The 19,234-nt window shown below is 39.4% G+C and overlaps 3 protein-coding genes and 1 non-coding gene across 4 annotated transcripts; 2 read left to right on the top strand and 2 right to left on the bottom strand.

Moving 5' to 3' along the window:
• The first annotated feature begins 50 nt into the window (after window positions 1–50).
• Window positions 51–1,764, top strand: LOC127249378 (UDP-glycosyltransferase 73C4-like). Its single transcript, XM_051272143.1, has one exon. It carries the CDS (start codon window positions 165–167, stop codon window positions 1,632–1,634), a length of 1,470 nt encoding a protein of 489 aa, XP_051128100.1. The 5' UTR covers window positions 51–164; the 3' UTR covers window positions 1,635–1,764.
• A 12,266-nt stretch (window positions 1,765–14,030) lies between these two features.
• On the bottom strand, window positions 14,031–16,443 carry LOC127249005 (uncharacterized). Its single transcript, XM_051271597.1, has 5 exons — window positions 16,099–16,443; window positions 15,320–15,390; window positions 15,033–15,174; window positions 14,667–14,781; window positions 14,031–14,343 (listed from the first exon to the last, which is right to left on the bottom strand). Exons 1-4 carry the CDS (start codon window positions 16,262–16,264, stop codon window positions 14,696–14,698), a joined length of 465 nt encoding a protein of 154 aa, XP_051127554.1. The 5' UTR covers window positions 16,265–16,443; the 3' UTR covers window positions 14,031–14,343; window positions 14,667–14,695.
• TRNAS-AGA (transfer RNA serine (anticodon AGA)) lies at window positions 16,443–16,524 on the bottom strand. Its single transcript has one exon. It is a non-coding gene; the product is annotated as a tRNA-Ser (tRNA).
• A 769-nt stretch (window positions 16,525–17,293) lies between these two features.
• Window positions 17,294–19,234, top strand: LOC127249049 (uncharacterized). Its single transcript, XM_051271641.1, has 2 exons — window positions 17,294–17,739; window positions 19,096–19,234. Exons 1-2 carry the CDS (start codon window positions 17,294–17,296, stop codon window positions 19,232–19,234), a joined length of 585 nt encoding a protein of 194 aa, XP_051127598.1.

The following is a 19,234-nucleotide window of genomic DNA, read 5'->3' as shown; positions in this document are numbered from 1 at the left end:
TGAAACTTAATCAAACTGATAGATACGAACAAGCACAGCACTATTCCAATTTAAACTGATAGATACAAACATTGAAGAATCTTCAACTATATATATATATTTATATTTATAACTTGCACTTGCACTGTACTCCAGCTTATTGTTTTTCTTGTTCTTCTTCCGCCATGGCTCTAAGTGTAGGCGACGACGCGCAGGCGCCACCTCACTTCGTCCTGTTCCCGTACATGGCGCAAGGCCACATACTTCCCATTGTCGACATCGCACGCCTCCTCGCCGCCCGTGGCGTCGCCGCCACCATACTCTTAACTCCAATCAACAGCCGGCGGATCAGCCCGCTGATCGACCGCGCCGCCGCCTCAGGGCTGCCGATTCGCGTCGCCTTAGTCAAGTTCCCTTGCGCCAAAGTCGGGCTGCCCGAAGGCTGCGAGAACTTCGACATGCTCCCTTCGACCCACGACGCCATTAAATTAACGACCGGCGCCGCCTTGATGAAGGACGACGTCGAAAACTTGCTGAAAGACCGCCTCCACCCCCGCCCAACCTGCCTGATTTCCGACATGCTTCTTCCATGGACGACCAATCTGGCCCTCAATTTGGGCATTCCTCGCATCGTTTTCCACGGGACCTCCTGTTTCGCTCACGCCATGTGGAATGTTCTAGAAGCTTCCGAATCCGTCAAGGCTGTCGCGTCGGATACGGAATACTTCACGGTGCCCGATTTACCGGATACAGTTCAGATTACCAAAGCTCAGATTCGAGGGACGACAACTCAAATCACTCCGGATTGGTACGTTGTGCAGCAAGATTTCTTCGAAGCTGAGAGGAAATCGTTCGGGGCAGTGTTCAACACGTTCGAAGATCTCGAGCTGAAATACGTTGAACACTATAGGAAGATACGTTGCGAAAGGGCTTGGTGCATCGGCCCGGTGTCGATGTGCAATAAGGATGAGGTAGACAAGGCTGAGAGGGGCAACAGGGCTGCCATTGACGAGCACAAATGCTTGACGTGGCTCGATTCGCGCGATCACGGTTCTGTTATGTTCGTCTGCCTTGGAAGCTTGTCGCGGATGGATGCCGGGCAGATGATCAAGCTAGGGTTAGCTTTGGAGGCATCGGGACGATCTTTCGTATGGGCTGTGAAGAAGTCGACCAATGAATTTAAAGCATGGCTTAGCAAAGAAAATTACGAGGAAAGGGTTAAAGGGCGTGGGCTATTGATCCATGGGTGGGCGCCGCAGTTGTTGATATTGTCCCATGCCTCAATCGGGGGGTTCTTGACGCATTGTGGATGGAATTCGATAATGGAAGGAATCTCGGCCGGGTTGCCTATGGCTACGTGGCCATTTTTCGGCGAGCAGTTTATCAACGAGAAGTTTTTGGTGGATGTGATGAAGACAGCCGTGAGTATCGGCGTAATGCCGGTGCTTTTTGGGGAGGAATATACCGTGGGAGCGCACGTGACGAGCGATGAGATAAGGATGGCAATTGATCAGGTCATGGATGGAGGAGACGAAGGGAAAAAGAGGCGAGAGAGGGCGAGGAAGCTCGGGGAAATGGCGAGAAGGGCGACGGCGGAAGACGGGTTGTCGTACGTGGATATGACGAGGCTCATTCAAGACGTGCAAAATTTTTAAGGAGTAAATGTTAGTGTTCGAACTGCTGAAATGTGGTACATCAAGCGGTTGAGCATGATGACATGTAATTATACTTGTGCATCGGAGTTAATTAAGAGGAATTCTAAAGTCACTTTGCATCGGTTGATTATCTATTTACATGGATGATTGTTTATCTATTTAAATGGATGTATGTATGAATAATCAGTGTAGTGGTAATAACAAAATTTTCTTCATCCATTTTACACATTAACACTTCTGCTGCTACTTTATTTATCCAACAAAATTGGTATCAGAGATTTGAAACCTTGTGGAAAATGAATACACAGCAGCATCGATATCGACGGAGATTACTGTGGAGAAACAAAGGAGATGAAGAGAAAGGAAAACAGGGCCTTGCTCACAATATATCAAGGAGTTGACGAATCCACCTTCGAGTTAATTGCTACAGCAAAAACAGCGAATGAAGCATGGGAGATATTGAGGAAAGCCCACGATGGAGTTGACAAAGTAAAGAGGATCTGACTTCAAGCCTTGAGAGCACAATTTGAATCACTGCGCCAAAATAACTCATAGTCTATCTCTGCTTATTTTTCTTGAGTCGTATCTATCGTCCAAGAAATGAGACAAAACAGTGATGAGTTAAGCGATGTTCGAGTGATTGAAAAGATCTTGAGATCTTTGGATTCGAAGTACAATTATATAGCCGTTGCCATTGAAGAATCCAAAGATCTTGATACATTGAAGCTGGAGGAGTTGATGGGTTCGTTACAAGCTTACGAACAACGACTCATAAGCCAAGGAGGGGATCAATCTTTGGAGCAAGCTCTTCAAGCCACCCTCACATTTAAAAGAAACAATTTTAGAAGAGGATCACAACGTGGCGGATTTCAGCCACATAAAGGACGAGGAGGTTGAGACTCCACCTACAATGACGTACGAGGTTGTGGGTTTAATCAAGGCCGAGGAAGATATCGAGGTCGTGGACGTGGAAGAAGTTTCGGATAGAGGTATGACAAATCTGAAATTCAGTGTCATATTTGCAAGAAATGTGGCCATTATGCCAATGAATGTTGGTATAATACTAGCAACGTAGAGGAAAAGGAAAATCTTGTTGACAAAGAAGAAAATAATTATGAAATAGTGTTGTTAATGGAGAGCAATAAACGAGAAGCAACAAATGATTTTATGTGGTTCTTGGATACTAGTACCTCAAATCACATGTGTGGAATAAAGGAGTTTTTCGCCAAGCTTAATGAAAGAAGAGTCAGAAACATTATGTTTGGCAATTGCTGGAGAAAGAATATGTTGTGAAAATGGACGATTTGACTCTAAGCATTCGTGATAAGAATAATCATCTCATTACCAATGTAAAGATGACGAAGAACAGGATGTTCCCATTAAAGTTGAGCATCGATGAAGTGAGCTCTCTCAAAGCAACCAGCATTGACAACCCAACACTTTGGCATCTTCGCTACGAGCATTTGAATTTTGAGGCGTTAAAGATTCTTGAGAAAAATAATATGGTGATTGGGTTACCAGAGATGAAGTATCCTAGCAAGTTATGTGAGGTGTGTGTCATGGGAAATCAACAAAGGAAGTCATTTCCGAAGTACAAATCAAAGAGAGCGTCCACCGGACTTGAACTAGTGTACTCCGACGTGTGCGGACCAATTTCTCTTTATTCCATTGGTGGTAACAGGTACTTCTTAACCTCACGGATGATTATAGTGGAATAACATGGGTTTACATAATGAAGAAGAAAAAATAAGTTTTTGAAAGATTCAAGCAATTTAAAGGGCTTGTTGAAAAACAAAGTGGATGTCAAATAAAATGCTTGCGGATCGATCGAGGGGGCGAATACACATCGCGGGAATTTGATATATTTTGTAAAGATAATGGGATCTCAAACCAACTTACTATGCCACAAACACCACAACAAAATGTTGTTTCAGAGAGAAAGAATCGGACGATTCTTAACGTAGTTCGATGTATGTTTAAAGAAAAAAATGTTCTGAAAGAATTTTGGGGTGATGCTGTGGCCTGTTCTATTTAAAGAAAAAGATGTTCCGAAAGAATTTTGGGGTGATGCTGTGGTCTGTTCTATTGATCTATTAAACAGTTTCCTGACTAAAAGAATTGGTGATATCACTCCCGAAGAAGCTTGGAGTTTGCACAAGGCAAAAATTGATCATCTACGAATTTTTGGAAGCATTGCGTATGCTAAAGTGCAAGAGGAGCAAAGAACGAAGCTTGAAGACAAAAGCCAAAAATGTATTTTCTTGGGATATGGCAAAAATTGCAACGGGTACAAGTTGTACAATCCGGTGACTCAAAATGTGGTGATGTCAAGAGACGTGGAGTTTGATAAAGTGCATGCATGGGATTGGAACCTCCCAAACCAATCCGTTCAAGTCCCACTCGAAGATGAGCTTGAAACCAGCAATGAGAGACTAGAAGAAGCTGGAGAAATTGGATCTCCATTTTCAGAACACATCCGAGATGGTCCAGTAAGTGATGATTCGAACAGCAGCCCCGACAGTGATGATTCCAGCAGCAGTCCTATCCTTCGAACCAAAAGGATCCAAGATATTTATGCTTCCAGCCGGGTAATTGAAGATGAGTTCCTTAATTTTTGTCTCTTTACAGGTCATGATCCTTTAACCTTTGAAGAGGCATCCAAGGAAATTAAATGGAAGAAAGCTATGGGGGAGGAAATTTGTGTCATAACAAAAAATGACACATGGGAGATTACACCACTTCCTCACAGACACCAAGCAATTGGAGTGAAATGAGTGTTCAAGACAAAAATAAATGAGAAGGGAGAAGTGGAGAAACATAAAGCAAGATTGGTCGCAAAAGGGTACAAGCAAGAGTTTGGGATCGACTATGAAGAAGTCTTTACTCCGGTGGCTCGACTCGAGACTGTACGATTGCTAATTTCTGTTGCAGCCTAAAAAAAATGGAAAATATATCAAACGGATGTAAAGTCCGCATTCCTAAATGGAAAACTCGAAGAAGTTTATGTCGATCAACCACCGGGTTTCATTGTCAAAGGCCAAGAATGAAAAGTTCTCAAATTGAAGAAAGCTCTTTACGGTTTGAAGCAAGCGCCGCGTGCATGGAACTTGAGAATTAATGAATATTTCTCTCGAGTTGGATTCATCAAATGTTCCTATGAGCATGTTTTATACATGAAGGTAAATGCAAGAAAAGATATTTTATTAGTGTGCCTCTACATTGATGACTTGATCTTCATGGGAAGTGATGAAAGTATGGTTAAAGAACTTAAACAATCTATGGAGAAGGAGTTCGAGATGATGGACTTGGGACTTATGAAGTTCTTTTTGGGAATTCAAGTACAACAATAAGCCGACAAAATTTGTGTTCCAAGAAAATTATGCCAAGGAGATTCTAAAAGAGTTCTCAATGAAAGAGTGTGGGATTGTTGATACTCAGGTAAAGTGTGGTGCCAAGTTAACCAAAATGGGAGAAGGTAGGCCGGAAAATCTGACTTACTACAAAAGTCTTGTAGGGTGTCTTCGTTACTTAACATGCACCCGACCAGACATCCTTTATGGAGTTGGGTTGGTAAGCCGATACATGGAAAAACCAATGACATTTCACTTGAAGGCGGCCAAGCGAATTCTCAAATACATCAAAGGAACGATGGATGGTTGTTATATCCAAGTAATCGAGATGCAAAACTTGTTGGATTTAATGATAGCGATTGGGCTGGAAGCAACTAGGATCGTAAAAGTACAACCGGATTCGTGTTCTTCTACGGTAATACCATGTTTACTCGGTCCTCAAAGAAACAACTTGTCGTTGCCTTGTCTACGTGTGAGGCGGAATATATTGTGGTATCATTTTGTGTTTGTCATGCGGTTTGGTTGAGAAAACTGCTTCTAGAATTAAAGTTGCAATCGGAGGATGCGACAAAGATTTATGTGGATAATAAGTCGGCGATTGCACTTGCAAAAAATCCAGTTCATCACGATCGTTCCAAACACATTGACACTCGCTTTCACTTTATCTGAGAAAAGATTAAAGAATGAGAGGTCAAATTGGTACATGTGAACTCAAGAGAGCAAGTCGCCGATATTTTGACAAAGGCATTAAAGGGTGACGATTTCCAACATTTGAAGAATTTACTTGAAGTTAAAGCTCGATGTGGCACAAATAAAGAGGGGGAAATGATGGCATGTAATTAAACTTGTGCATTGGAGTTAATTAAGAGGAATTCTAAAGTCACTTTGGAGAGTTCAAGAGACATTTTTTAACCTATGAATCAATTAACTATTATCTTGAATGTATATTGATTATCTATTTAAATGGATGATTGATTATCTATTTAAATGGATGTACGTATAAATAATCAGTGTCGTGGTAATAACAAAATTTTCTTCATCCATTTTACACATTTACACTTCTGCTGCTACTTTATTTATCCAACAGAGCATTCTTTGACATGTTTGAAATCCGACTATTGGTAAAATACTTTTCGAACTTTGCAAAATTTCATGTTGTAAACATGCTCATTATGAATATTTGACTTTTTGAATCAAGAAATAACATTTCAAACTTTGCAAGTTTCACCTTGTAGGGTTTCATTTTGAAGGATTTGAATCAAATAGTCGACCTGAGTCTGTGCCCATGCACGCGTATGTGTCATGTCCGGTTCGGTCCGATCCGGGCGGCACGCACGGGTGTGGCTTACCGGCACTCTTGTGTCCCGATCATACTTATGTCACCTTTATTATACTACTCTTTCTCTCTCTCTCTCTACATATATATATATATATGTCATTAGCAACACAATTAAGCAATGTGGGACAACTTCCCATTTTCATTAGTTAATCACTTAACTAATTTGCCTAAAACCCGTAATAACTTTAGCCATCGACTTTAATTACATTTCAGTTCGAACAATTGAAAAAATCCCAATTAATTAACATGTTAACCTAAAGTATTTCTACTCATCGGAAAATCAGTTTCGAGAAATTATGAATTTAATTTCCTAATAATTAGATTTCATTGGCTATTTTTAGCCGACTTATTCAATATGGAGAAGCACATACATATACAGAAACCCATAAGTATCAGAGAAAATCAATTACTCATTACCGAAATGAAATGGAAAGAGCGACAAAAGAAAAAAAAATTCATTTGATGGATCGAGAGCCTCTAACAAAGGTGGCCGAGATAAGAGTCATCAAAAGCTTCAAGTGCGATAAGACGAAAGATTATACATCTAAATGTTAGAGCAAACCATGTTAGAGTTGCTACTCCTGGAGCAGAGGACCAAAACCACCACGTCTAACAAATTATGTTTCCCCTATGCTATTCTGTTATAACTAACTCTTCTTGTATATTCTATAGCATCTAGTTTTTTTTTGTGACTCTATATATAGCTTGTGCATTCTGTCTGCCAATTTAATTATTATTAATCAAAATATTCAGAAATTAAGTATTGCAGTATCTTTCTTCCGCTACTGCAAATCTGAGCCTTTGTTTCCATTAATTTGTTCTTAGTCATCTCTGTTGTTATCTCAATATGGTATCAGAGCTTAAAACACCTTCCATGGTGGAAAAGGCTTTTGATGACAATCCTTCTTCACCTTTCTACATACACCCTAGTGACAACGATTCTACTGTGCATATTAAACCTGAGCTCACAGGTCCTAATTACCCTACCTGGAGCAGGTCTTTCCTTCTTGCAGTATCTATCCGAAAGAAACGTGGATTTCTCGATGGCTCCATCCTTGAGCCAGAAGTTACTCACCCTGCTCATGGAGCTTGGTCCCGTTGCAACGATCTCATTGTGGCGTGGTTGCTCAAATCCATTTCACCAAGTTTGGCATCCACCATCTTCTACATCAAAACAGCAAGTGAAATATGGTCGGTGCTTCAAACTCGGTTCTCAGTCTCAGACGATAATCGCATTTGTCGCCTACAAGGGGAATTGTCCCTCCTCACTCAAGAATGCTTCCAAACCTATCGTCTTCAACGGGAGAAGGACTTGCTATTCAAGTTCCTGAATGGACTCCATGAACAGTATGGACCTATTCGGTCACAGCTTCTCAATCAAAGGCCATCACCTACTCTTGACGAGGCTTATAATATCATCATTCGAGATGAGTCTCAATGTCATCACCGAATTTGTGATTATTGCAATTTGCATACAATTTCACAGGGAATTCTATTCGAATATTAATGAGCAGGATTTTATAGGAAAATGATCAAAGATATTAATTGTGTGGTTGTAGACCCTGAGTAGTTATCACAATTATTTATACTCTTTTTACTGGTGAGTTTCCAGGTCGAACACAAGGATTTTAAGTCATGAATTCCGAAAGTAAAAATCTTAAAGAAAGCGACGAAAAAAGCAAGAAAGGATCCGCTTGCAGCGGATCCGAAATTTAACTACTGAAAGGGGTAAATAAAGCAATAAAGATGAGCGGAAACGAGCGAAGCGAAAGGTGGGATGCCAGTGGTAACCAAATGATTGGGACGTGAGCGGAAGTGAGGACCAGGTGATCGGGGCATGGAATAATCGCAGTTACCAGAGGATCGGGGCGTGAGCGAGCGGCACAATATATATATATGAGTGAATTAGAGTGAATGAGGGGTGCTGTGTCTGATCTGTACGTTACGAAATGGATAGATTTCCCTGGATGAAGTGAGCTAATGATGTAAGTGTGTTATCGGAAGAATATATGTATATTATGGAAATGATAGGGGAAAGGTGTTGTAATTATATAAACTAAATTGTAAAGAACTCATCACGCTGGTATTTTGGCCTGGGGGGATTTACAATAAGACTTCAATGACACCCAGAATTAAGACATTATAAGAAAGAAACCCTACTGTCACTAGGAATTTCTGCGACCTAATAGACCCCCGTCTATGTCCCGTTAATTTTCCCAATTTCTGCCTCATTAGTGGCTTTACCCCCTGATGTTACTACTATTTAATCAAAATCGAATTTAGCACAGCAGTTAAGCAGGTCGAAAAGGCTCCCGCGTACTTAACTACATTGAACTACCTTGAAACCGCTTTTGGCGCATAACAAGGCTTAGATAATCAATTCTTCTCTCGCTCTATAACAGTGAAATGAAATTTTCTAAACTTGATTTATATAAGTATGGAAAATTGTGAAAGAATTTCATTTGAAGAAGTGAATGATATTTCTTTATATACTACGAAAGCGTGAAAGGTTAGAACTACAAAGCTGTAAATGAAAGCAATAATCTAATCTAAGAAAGTAGTAAAGACGTGGCCAAGGGAGAGGAAAGACCCCTACTCCCTTGGCCATTCCTATGGAGAACTCCCTTACAGGGTTGGAGCTCTCGGAAACAGGAAAACAACGAATGCTAAATGTATGTAGAAATCACCAAAAATTCGATCCCTTTTACATAAAGATATCTGGCCCCATTTATAGCAGGTGTAAAGAGACGGTTGCAAGTAGTTGTTAGGCAGTTCCAACCGCTGGGCAGTTAGGCGGTTGCTGGTAGTTATTCTGTTGAAGCAGTTGCTGGCCATAACTCCCAGGGTGCCCGCTTCGCTTGCGTTAAGGGCACAGATCTTCCTCGCTTGCTGGAGAGCTGGAGGGCATCAGCGCAGCTCGGCTCGCTTGTGCTGACTGGAATTGGAATGGCTGTACCGCTGCAGTTGAAGTACTTAGTTGAAATCTGGTGATAGTCTGCAGCAGTGGGTATCTAGACTGTCGCTTGCAAGTGGCAGAGGCTATTGCTTGCGGGCTGTGAAGGTGGCCGCTTGCCTCTCATGCCTTAGTATTTTCAAAATATGTTCTGGGCGCTTGCAAGCGAAGGCGGCTGTCGCTTGCGGCGTCTGCCGTAGCTTTTCTGTTTCCAGATTACCGCTTAAGAGGGCAAAAATCGTTAATAATCTCAACAACGAATCATGGATCATGCCTAGTGATATAAATCAATATTGTATACTGATTACGAATTATTTTGATGGTTCTTATGCAGAAATTCGAGTAATATACATTTTTGTCAAGCTAAGAATATGCTCATATTTGGAGTTATCAAACCTCTTATCTGTTAGTAAACTCACCGCATCAAAATCCATTTGTTTCCTTTTTTTAGCTCATGAATGTTGGTTGCAGGACTCACCATCATGGACGACGATTGGAGTTGCTAAGCTATGCAAAGGATAATATTTCCTTCCCCAGCTTCATCACCCTACCTCCTCTGCGCGTTCTGTCACCCACTATGCTCATTCATCTTTCATATGGCACAACCGTCTTGGTCATGCCCCAAGTCGGGTTCTCCTTCATTTGAAAAATAATGGAGTTTCCAGCTCTACACCCACGGTATGTGATGCTTGTCATAAGGCCAAACAAAAGCGTCTTCAGTTTTCGGTGCATGTCAAGAGTTCTTCTGCACCTTTCCAACTCATTCATGTCGATATATGGGGACCTTACCGGGAAGAGAGTTTAGGGGGACATAAATATTTTCTTACTATTGTTGATGATTTTTCCTGTTTCACTTGGATTCATTTAATGCAATCTAAATTTGAAGTTTCATTCCTGATTCCAAAGTTCCACCGTTTTGTTATTACTCAATTTCAATCTCATATTAAAATCTTGCGATCGGATAATGGTGCCGAATTTAATCTTACATCCTTTTATGATGAAACTGGAATCATTCATCAGCGTTCATGTGTGGCCACTCCACAACAAAATGTTGTTGTTGAGCGAAAACATGGTCATTTACTCGTGGTGGCACGAGCTTTACTGTTCCATGCCTCCTTTCCCCCAAGGTTTTGGGGCGAGACTGTTCTCACTGCCGCACACCTCATTAATCGCTTGCCTAGTCGAGTTATCCAATATGCTGCTCCATATACCTTACTACACCATACTCCACCCATATATAATCACATTCGTACCTTTGGTTGTTTAGCATATGCCTCCACTGTTCCGGGTCATAGAGATAAATTCGATAGCCGTGCTCGTGCTTGTGTGTTTGTTGGGTATCCCATGGGTGTGAAAGGATACAAATTATATGACATGGAAACTGAACGTGTGTTTGTGTCTAGGGATGTGCTTTTTCATGAAAATATATTCCCCTTCCACAAAACCAGAGAGTCTGGTAGTCACCCAATTCTGCCATTTCAATCATCTCCCCAGAATAATTACAATTTTGATTCTATTCTCCCTGTAACTGCAGCAGCCCATGTTCCTCCCATTCCAGACTCATTCTTACCTGTGCCTCTCTCTATACCTCCACCTTCCCATCCTCTTGATCCAAATCAAACACCACCGACAGATTCTTTGCGGGAACAACAGAACATGCTACACAACCCTTCCACCAATGATCCTTTGCATAGCTCATCAACTTCTCCTGTCACTGTTAGGCCTACGCGAAATAGGCGCATGCCCTCTCACCTTTCTGATTATATTCTTGATATCCCAATCACTCTACCAGCCTCTCACAAGGCTACTTCCTCTTGCACTCTCATTTTACCAGAGCCCAATTCTTTCGCAACTGCAGTGGCACATCCAGAATGGGTTGAGACGATGCGTGCTGAGGTAAAGGCCTTGCACGAAAATCACACATGGGAGGTTGTTCCCATTACCGCATGGCCGCTCTGCAATTGGATGCAAATGGGTTTTTAAAACCAAGGTACGGGCTGACGGTTCTCTTCAACTATACAAGGCACGATTGGTGGCGAAAGGCTACAATCAACGGGAAGGATTTGACTATCACGAAACCTTCAGTCCTATGGTTCGTCATACTACTGTTCGTCTTGTGTTCGCTCTTGCTGCATCTCAGAATTGGTGGCTGGAACAGCTTGATGTCCATAATGCTTTTCTCAATGGTGATTTGGATGATAAGGTGTACATGGAATTGCCCAAAGGATATGAAACGTTGACTGGAAATACCTTGAAGTCTCAACATGTTTGTCAATTGACAAAGGCATTATACGGATTAAAGCAAGCATCGCGGCAATGGAATTTAAAGTTTACCGATGTGCTGATTCAGATAGGTTTTAGGCAGGCAAAGACGGATGCTTCATGTTTCATGCGAACCCTTAATGATGGGAAGTTTATTATTCTGTTGGTTTACGTTGACGATCTTATTTTGGGTGAAAACTGCAAAAGGAACATTGATGACACCATCTCCTTACTTCAAGGTTAGTTTAAATTAAGATTGTTGGGAAGACCTCGCTTATTTTTGGGTATGGAACTTTCTTGGGGTGCAGATGGAGTTTCCTTATGCCAAAAGAAATACCTCTATGCATTATTGCATGATTATGGATGTATACATGGGAAATCTTATTCTACTCCAATTGAAGTGCAGCACCAGCTTAGCAATAATGATTCTTCAGAGCTTTTAGATGCTACTGCGTACCGTCAACTTGTTGGAAAATTGCTCTATCTGACCTTGACAAGAGTTGACGTTGCTTATGTTGTCCATGTTTTATCTCAATTTATGCATAAGCCACGACATGCACACATGCGTGCCGCATTGCGTGTTCTGCGATATTTGAAGTGCAATCCGAGTAGAGGGCTGTCCTTTTGAAGAAGATCTCCCCTAGAGCTAATAGGATATTCAGATAGTGACTGGGGTTCTTGCCGTGAGACGCGTCAATCAGTAACTGGTTTTTGTATCTTTTTGGGACAGTCCTTGATTAGCTAGAGATCAAAGAAGCAATCTGTGGTTGCGAGGAGTTCAACTGAAGCGGAGTACCGTGCTTTAGCCACATGTGTGTGTGAGATTGTGTGGATTCAAAATATGTTATCTGAATTGGGTATACAAAGTTCTAATATACCTCGTATCCTCTGTGACAATTGAAGTGCCATTCAGATTAGTCGGAATCCTGCTCACCATGATCGAACTAAACACTTTGATCTAGATTTACATTTTGTTCGAGAAAAGGTGCAAGCCAACCTTTTCCAGCTTGAATTTGTATCGACGAAGGATCAACTAGCAGATGTTCTAACAAAAGGGCTGCCAAGTTCTGTTTTTCATGATTTGGTATCCAAAATGTGCATTGAGGATACCATGCACATTTTGCAGGGGATGTTAGAGTTGATACTCCTGGAGCAGAGGACCAAAACCACCACGTCTAACAAAATATGTTTCCCCTCTGCTATTCTGTTATAACTAACTCTTCTTCTATATTGTATAGCATCTAGTTTTTTTTTTTTTGTGACTCTATATATAGCTTGTGCATTCTGTCTGCCAATTTAATTATTATTAATCAAAATATTCAGAAATTAAGTATTGCAGTATCTTTCTTCCGTTACTGCAAATCTGAGCCTTTGTTTCCATTAATTTGTTCTTAGTCATCTATGTTGTTATCTCAATAAACCACGTGAAGCATATGCTAATTTGAGTCTTTGGAAAAAAGAAAAAAAAAATCAACTTGACTCTCATAGAAGACATGGAGCCTACACACTTACTGTCATCAATAGAGACAGAATAACTCAAGCAAAAACTTCAATTGAGTCGGGACGATTTTGCAGTTGGCAACTTCGATCCTGATTACTCATTGGATATTCAGTGGATTCTTCCATATAATGAATTGGAGGAATTTCTTACATGCGACAGTGACAACAATGATTCTGAGCAAGTGATCATTCAGTATGATTTTCAACAATTCGTATTATTTACAAATCGGGATCGGAATCCAATCATACTCAATCGAACATTACTCCGTCAGAATCGAAAGAATTACTACAAAAGAATGTTGAAGAGGGAAATCTGAATGCGAATCGCAAGGTTGCACAAATCTCCTGATTTCCGCTATTCTATGTGTTGCCTGTAGTTGTAGGAGCAGTCAAAGTTAACTCTACAGTGCCGACTTGTGCAGCTTATTTGCTTGCAGATGTTACTGCATTTGTCATCTTTTTGGTTTCATCTTGAGATTCCAGATGGAAACTAATCCACATCAAAGTGATAGAATTTTTTTAAAGTTGAAATTTTGGAGGCTTTGTCCATATGATATAGCCACTAGTTGAGATTTTTGTGTTCAAAGCTATTATTTGATTCCTCCATGATCCAGGCAAAAGTCAAGTACACGACAACCATAACAAAAAAAAAAAAAAAAAAGAAAAAATCTCAAAGAGGGATCACATATATATATATACATATATATGTATGTATACATTGTATATACATATACATGCACATATACATACACATACAATGTATGTGAGAGGGGGGCGGGCTGGTGATCCCCTCCCAAATCTCAAGCCGTCATTGAATTGTGTGCTCATTTGACCGAACACGGTTTTAAGAAAATAAATAAATATAGAAAGTTTTACTTTTTAGGTAAAGAAAAAATAGAGGAAAATAAATTTAGATGACGAGAAAAAAAAATAAATAAATTTGGACGGCTGAGGGAATAATATACTACAGGCAACAAATAAAGCACCTGAAATTACTAGCCAAGAAACTTAGCATTAATTAGAGAGAAACACGATCTGTGGTTTTGGCTACAATTTCAGCTGTATAAGAGGCTACTTACAGGATAAACTGTAATTTTATTTTCTATTTTTGAATTTTTGATAACATGAAAATCTACGACCGCTACTTTTCGAGTGTGTTATCATAAACCCATGAACTTACAAGATAACTGTAATTTAATTCAATGTCAGGAAGCCCAGCTTTGGTTCTTCAAATATAAGCTGTCGGAGCAAGTTAAGAACACAGCCGTAGGGGCTAACTGAGATGGTTGAATAAGCTTGATTGATCTGCCAATCAAGAAGGAAAATTTTCAGTGCTCTTGTGCAACAAAACACGGATCTAATTTCCTACGACTATCTAGTTTCGACCATCAAGTGCCTTCAGCTTTTGGTTCAACTGTGCAGGAGTGTGTGCTGACATATCTGTTGCACAAGTGTTTTGAGGGGTTGAGTTTTTACCCTTGAAGGTCACGAGAAGCAAATAGATGGAGCTAAAAATTTTAATTAAAGATTGGACTATGCAATCGAAAAAAGTTAAGATGCCCTTAAACTTGTAAAAGGTTTATCTATGCATCTCATGGTATAAGGGAAATGTAATGCATATGACTCACCAGGAAAATTCGAATGATTTTAGATTCAGTTAGCTGCTGCTCACGCCGGTTCCATTCTTCACCAAAGAACGCTGTCTGGCTCGCTCCATCTTCCGCCTTCTCCATTCCTCGATTGCTACAGAATCCACATGCATAAAATGGTCAAGAATTTTAGTCGGGAGTTAATGTGTTCATTGCAATCAAATTTTGCATCTCCACATTGCAGGGAAACAATGTTGGAAATATTTCCAGTAAAATGAAAGCTTATAACAGAAAACAAAAGTAAATAAACTCATCGAAGAAAAGGGTTCAGCAAAAGAACACAATTCACTCTGCCAAAACCTGAATATGAACAGATAAAAGAGAAGGGATCATAAAAAACCACACCTTTCACACTTCCAGGATCTGAATACGAACGGAAATTGTTGAGTCGAGATATTAGGTCCACGGCAGCTGTCTGTTTTACTTTTACATCTTTCTGTTGGATTTCCTCTGCTTCAGCATGCTCTTCTTCTCTGATTTCTCTAACCTAAAGAGTAGATAGAAATCATTCGAATAATTTATAAACCAACAACAATATAAGGCGTATTTAAGAATATCAAATTCTTTAGCAAAATAATGCTGCAATCGTTGCACGGAAATGATTTTCCTGCTTATGCCAAATTCAAACTCACCCTTCTGATCAGATCGACAGGAACCATGCTACGTCTTATATCTTCGGATTCCTTCATATGCCTCAGTAGAGCTGTATCCATTCGATAGGAAATTGAGAGAAGTGACAACCCAACCATAATCATCGTAAGGCGCAAGATCAAAAGTGATCAGCTTGTATTCAGAATCTTGTCGGTATTAATGACTTTAAAACTCCAATCCTTTACCATAGACTAAAGGTTCACAGTACATTTCTTTGCCAATGCTGATCCAAATATAAAGCATATAGTATACAGCTGATAATATAGAACTTTTGAAGATTCGATACCAAAACTAAGATCAAATGTCACCAAAACCATATAATTGGAACTGTGCAGCAACATTAATCGATCATCTTTAATATCCAGATGCAATTTAGAAGTGATAAATCAAATTATCACATAGATCAACCAAAATCATTACCTTAACGAATTCAATATACCAGACTGATATCAGAATTCCCAATTTCCATCTACCGGAGGAAGTGGATAAAAGAATTTTATTAAACAACATATATTTTACCAGAAATCTAAAAAACAATGGCGGTTGGAAAACCAAAAATCTACCAGAAAACCCTATCCCCAAATTTCGTTTGGGTTATATATTTGATCTGCCAAGAAACTGGTAATCGCTTCAACCAGTTCGGATTACAACAACGCAAACTCTATTCCAGCAAACAGAGAACACGAAGAAAGGAATAGAACTAAGCCAAGCACAAGATGTAGAAAAATTAAACTTCAGATCTCAAATACTAAAACAGTACCTTTTTGTGAGACGGCTGATCTGGAAGACGATGGATGGAAGAAAACGCAGTGGAGCAAAAACAGGGCGGCAATCACGTTGCATAAACAAACAACTAGAGTAGCGTTCTTGTATGTCAACCGTGATTTGACTGCCCTCCACCATTGCTGTTGATGCATCTTCTCCATTTCCTACCCAACTATGGCTGCGTTCGTTTGTGTTTAAGCTAGAACTAGACTGGTAATTTATTTCCACCCAATCCAATTTACTGTAACGAAAACGATTCCCCCTCCTCCTCCATTCTTTCGGTGCAGAGCGTGCAATGATTGCAGCCCAAAATCTAAGGAAAGAAAAAAATGCAAAAACCGTGGTCGGCAGGATTCGAACCTGCGCGGGCAGAGCCCACATGATTTCTAGTCATGCCCGATAACCACTCCGGCACGACCACTAGTTGGTATGTAATTCACAGTTTAACAATTTAATCTATACTACAATTCATTAGGCACAATATAAGAACCTACACAAACCGTTGTATATTTATATTATTAACATAAATTATTTTCTCCATTTATTTATAATGTATAATCTTATTTAAAAAGGAAAATGATTAATTATATAAAAATGATCAAAATCCAAAAAATAATATTTTATGTGGAATAGGATAAATAATACTCGTCCCGCTCTAAAGCTCTTATTTACTTTTTGGATGTTGATCTTTGGATATTAATTATTATATCAAAATGTAGTACAAATTAAAAAAAAAAATTGCAAAAATATTTTTATTCTATTAGTGTCTTACAATACTGATACAAGGATATTTGTATAAAAAATTATATAAACTATTTTTAATTTTAAGTATAACATTGAGGTAAAATTTACCATAAGATTAAAAAAATTGTTAGAATAGTTTCAACGTCCCCATTTTTTTCTAACATAGAAAGCATAGAAGATGAAAGTGGAATGGAAAGCATTGAACGGCTGAACTTGATCCTTGCCATGCATATACATGCGCGAATCTCCGCCGTCCAAACCCAAACTAAACAGAGCGATCCAAGGGCTGGGAATCAATGACCCTCATCCTCATGTTGAATCTACTTTACATCCATAAACTCCCATTCCCCATTACCCTCTAACATGCCAAGGCATTACTATTTCATTACCACCTGGTGGCTCCGGCAACGCCAGGGTCAGGCCGCCGCCGCCGCCGTCGACGGACCATGGACACCGCCGCCGCCGGAGAGCAGCGCAGGGTGATGCTGGTGGCGGACCCGACCCGGGAGTCCGCCGGCGCCCTTCAATACGCCCTCTCCCACGCGCTCCTCGAGAACGACACCTTGATCCTCTTCCACGTCGGCAACCCCAGCGCGTGGAAGAACCGCCTCGGCTCGTTCTTCAAGAAGCCCAACGGCAATGGCAGCGGCGGCGCGGCCGCCGGATTGGCGGAGATCGGCAGCGGCGGAATCGGCGCCGACGTGGATTTTCTGGACGCGATGAAGCAAGCGTGCGGCGCGGTGATGCCGAAGCTGAATGTGGTAGCGGAGAAGATGGAGATGGCGGAGGGACAGGACAAGGCTTCGATCATTCTGGCTCAGAGTTGGGTGCTTAATATTGACATGATAATTATTGGGCAGAGAAGAAAACTCTCCAATGCAATATTATTGGGGTGAGTGATTTAATTCAACGGTGAATGTCATTTTTATTTTATGCTTTGGAAAAATTGTTTGTAAAAATATGGAATTGCCGAAATATTGCATATATCGTATCGAAAATATTGAAATTTCGGCACGGTAACGATATACAGTATGATATTTTCGATATATATTGAAAATACTGAAATTTCGGCACGATAGCAATATATGATATTTTCAATATTTTGATATATATCGAAAATATTGTATATCATTTTGAAATTATATATCAGCATATACTGTCAATTCAGTATATTGATACTAAAACTACTATTATTTTGAATTTTAGTATTTTTGTATAAATATATATATATAAATTGTTTCGGTACAAACAATTCATTATACCAAATGGTATATATATATATATATATATGTACAGTATTAGCAAAGTAAAATACCAAATCGAAATATTCTAATACAGTATACGATATGTAATATAAAATTTAATATTTCATACCGAACTATTTTTAAATTCATGTATAATTTGAAAATCATGTACTATACTTATTCATTATTTAAAAACTACAAGCTTCCTTGTATTTTAAAAAATATTTCACAGGATTCTCTAAAATTATATAAAATCATGTTTTCGAAAATATTCCACAAAATCTCTATGGTATTTCGTGCACTATTTTTTAAAATAAATAAAATTTCATATAGTTTTTAAATATAAAGGAGAATAATGCATGGTACAAGTAGGTTATAAGTAAATTTGTCTTATTTTTGTTTCAATCGTGCAAGATTGATACAAGAAAATAACTTGAAAATGGTGGAATTCAGGGAAAATTGTAAAAAATATCCTACTTATACTTTAATACTCTCTCCGTCCACATACAAAGTAAACATTTATTTTTGATACGGTGTTTAAGAAATAATAGTATTTTAATTATAGTGGGTAGTTAGAAGTAGTAAAATGATATTTTTATCCTTCATTTTTTTTATGTAAAAGTAATTATGTGATGTAAAGTAAGGGTATTTGCGAAAAAAAATGAGATATTTAATGAAATATTTACTTTGTAAGTTAACGTCCCAAAATAGAAATATGTATACTTTCTGGCTGGACGAAGGGAGTATCACTTTTATCTTGTATTTATCTCTCTGGCAAAATATATCTCACATGTTTACAAACTTCGTTATTTCTATCATTTGGCCGCGCATGATTGCATGTAAGGGCGCGTGGTGTGAGGCGCGGCAAAGGATATAAATAGCGAATTTTGTAAACATATGACATATATTTTGCCAGAAAAATAAATAAAAAAAAAAGGTAATAATAAAGTATAAATGTGGGATATTTTTTACAATTTTATTGTGAAATTCATATTTATGTGCAGGTCAAAAAAGGGATTCGACACAGCAGAATATCTGATATTAAACAGCAAATGTGGGTGCGTAGCGGTGCAGAAAAAGGGTCAAAATGCAGGCTACATTCTCAGCAGCAAAACACAAAAGAACTTCTGGCTTTTGGCATAA

The sequence above is a fragment of the Andrographis paniculata genome, unplaced genomic scaffold (genome assembly GCF_009805555.1).
Source record: "Andrographis paniculata isolate CXL003 unplaced genomic scaffold, ASM980555v1 Contig35END, whole genome shotgun sequence".
In the NCBI taxonomy this organism is placed as follows: domain Eukaryota; kingdom Viridiplantae; phylum Streptophyta; class Magnoliopsida; order Lamiales; family Acanthaceae; genus Andrographis; species Andrographis paniculata.
The sequence above is the reverse complement of the archived record's forward strand: the minus strand, read 5'-3'. Positions and strand labels throughout refer to the sequence as shown.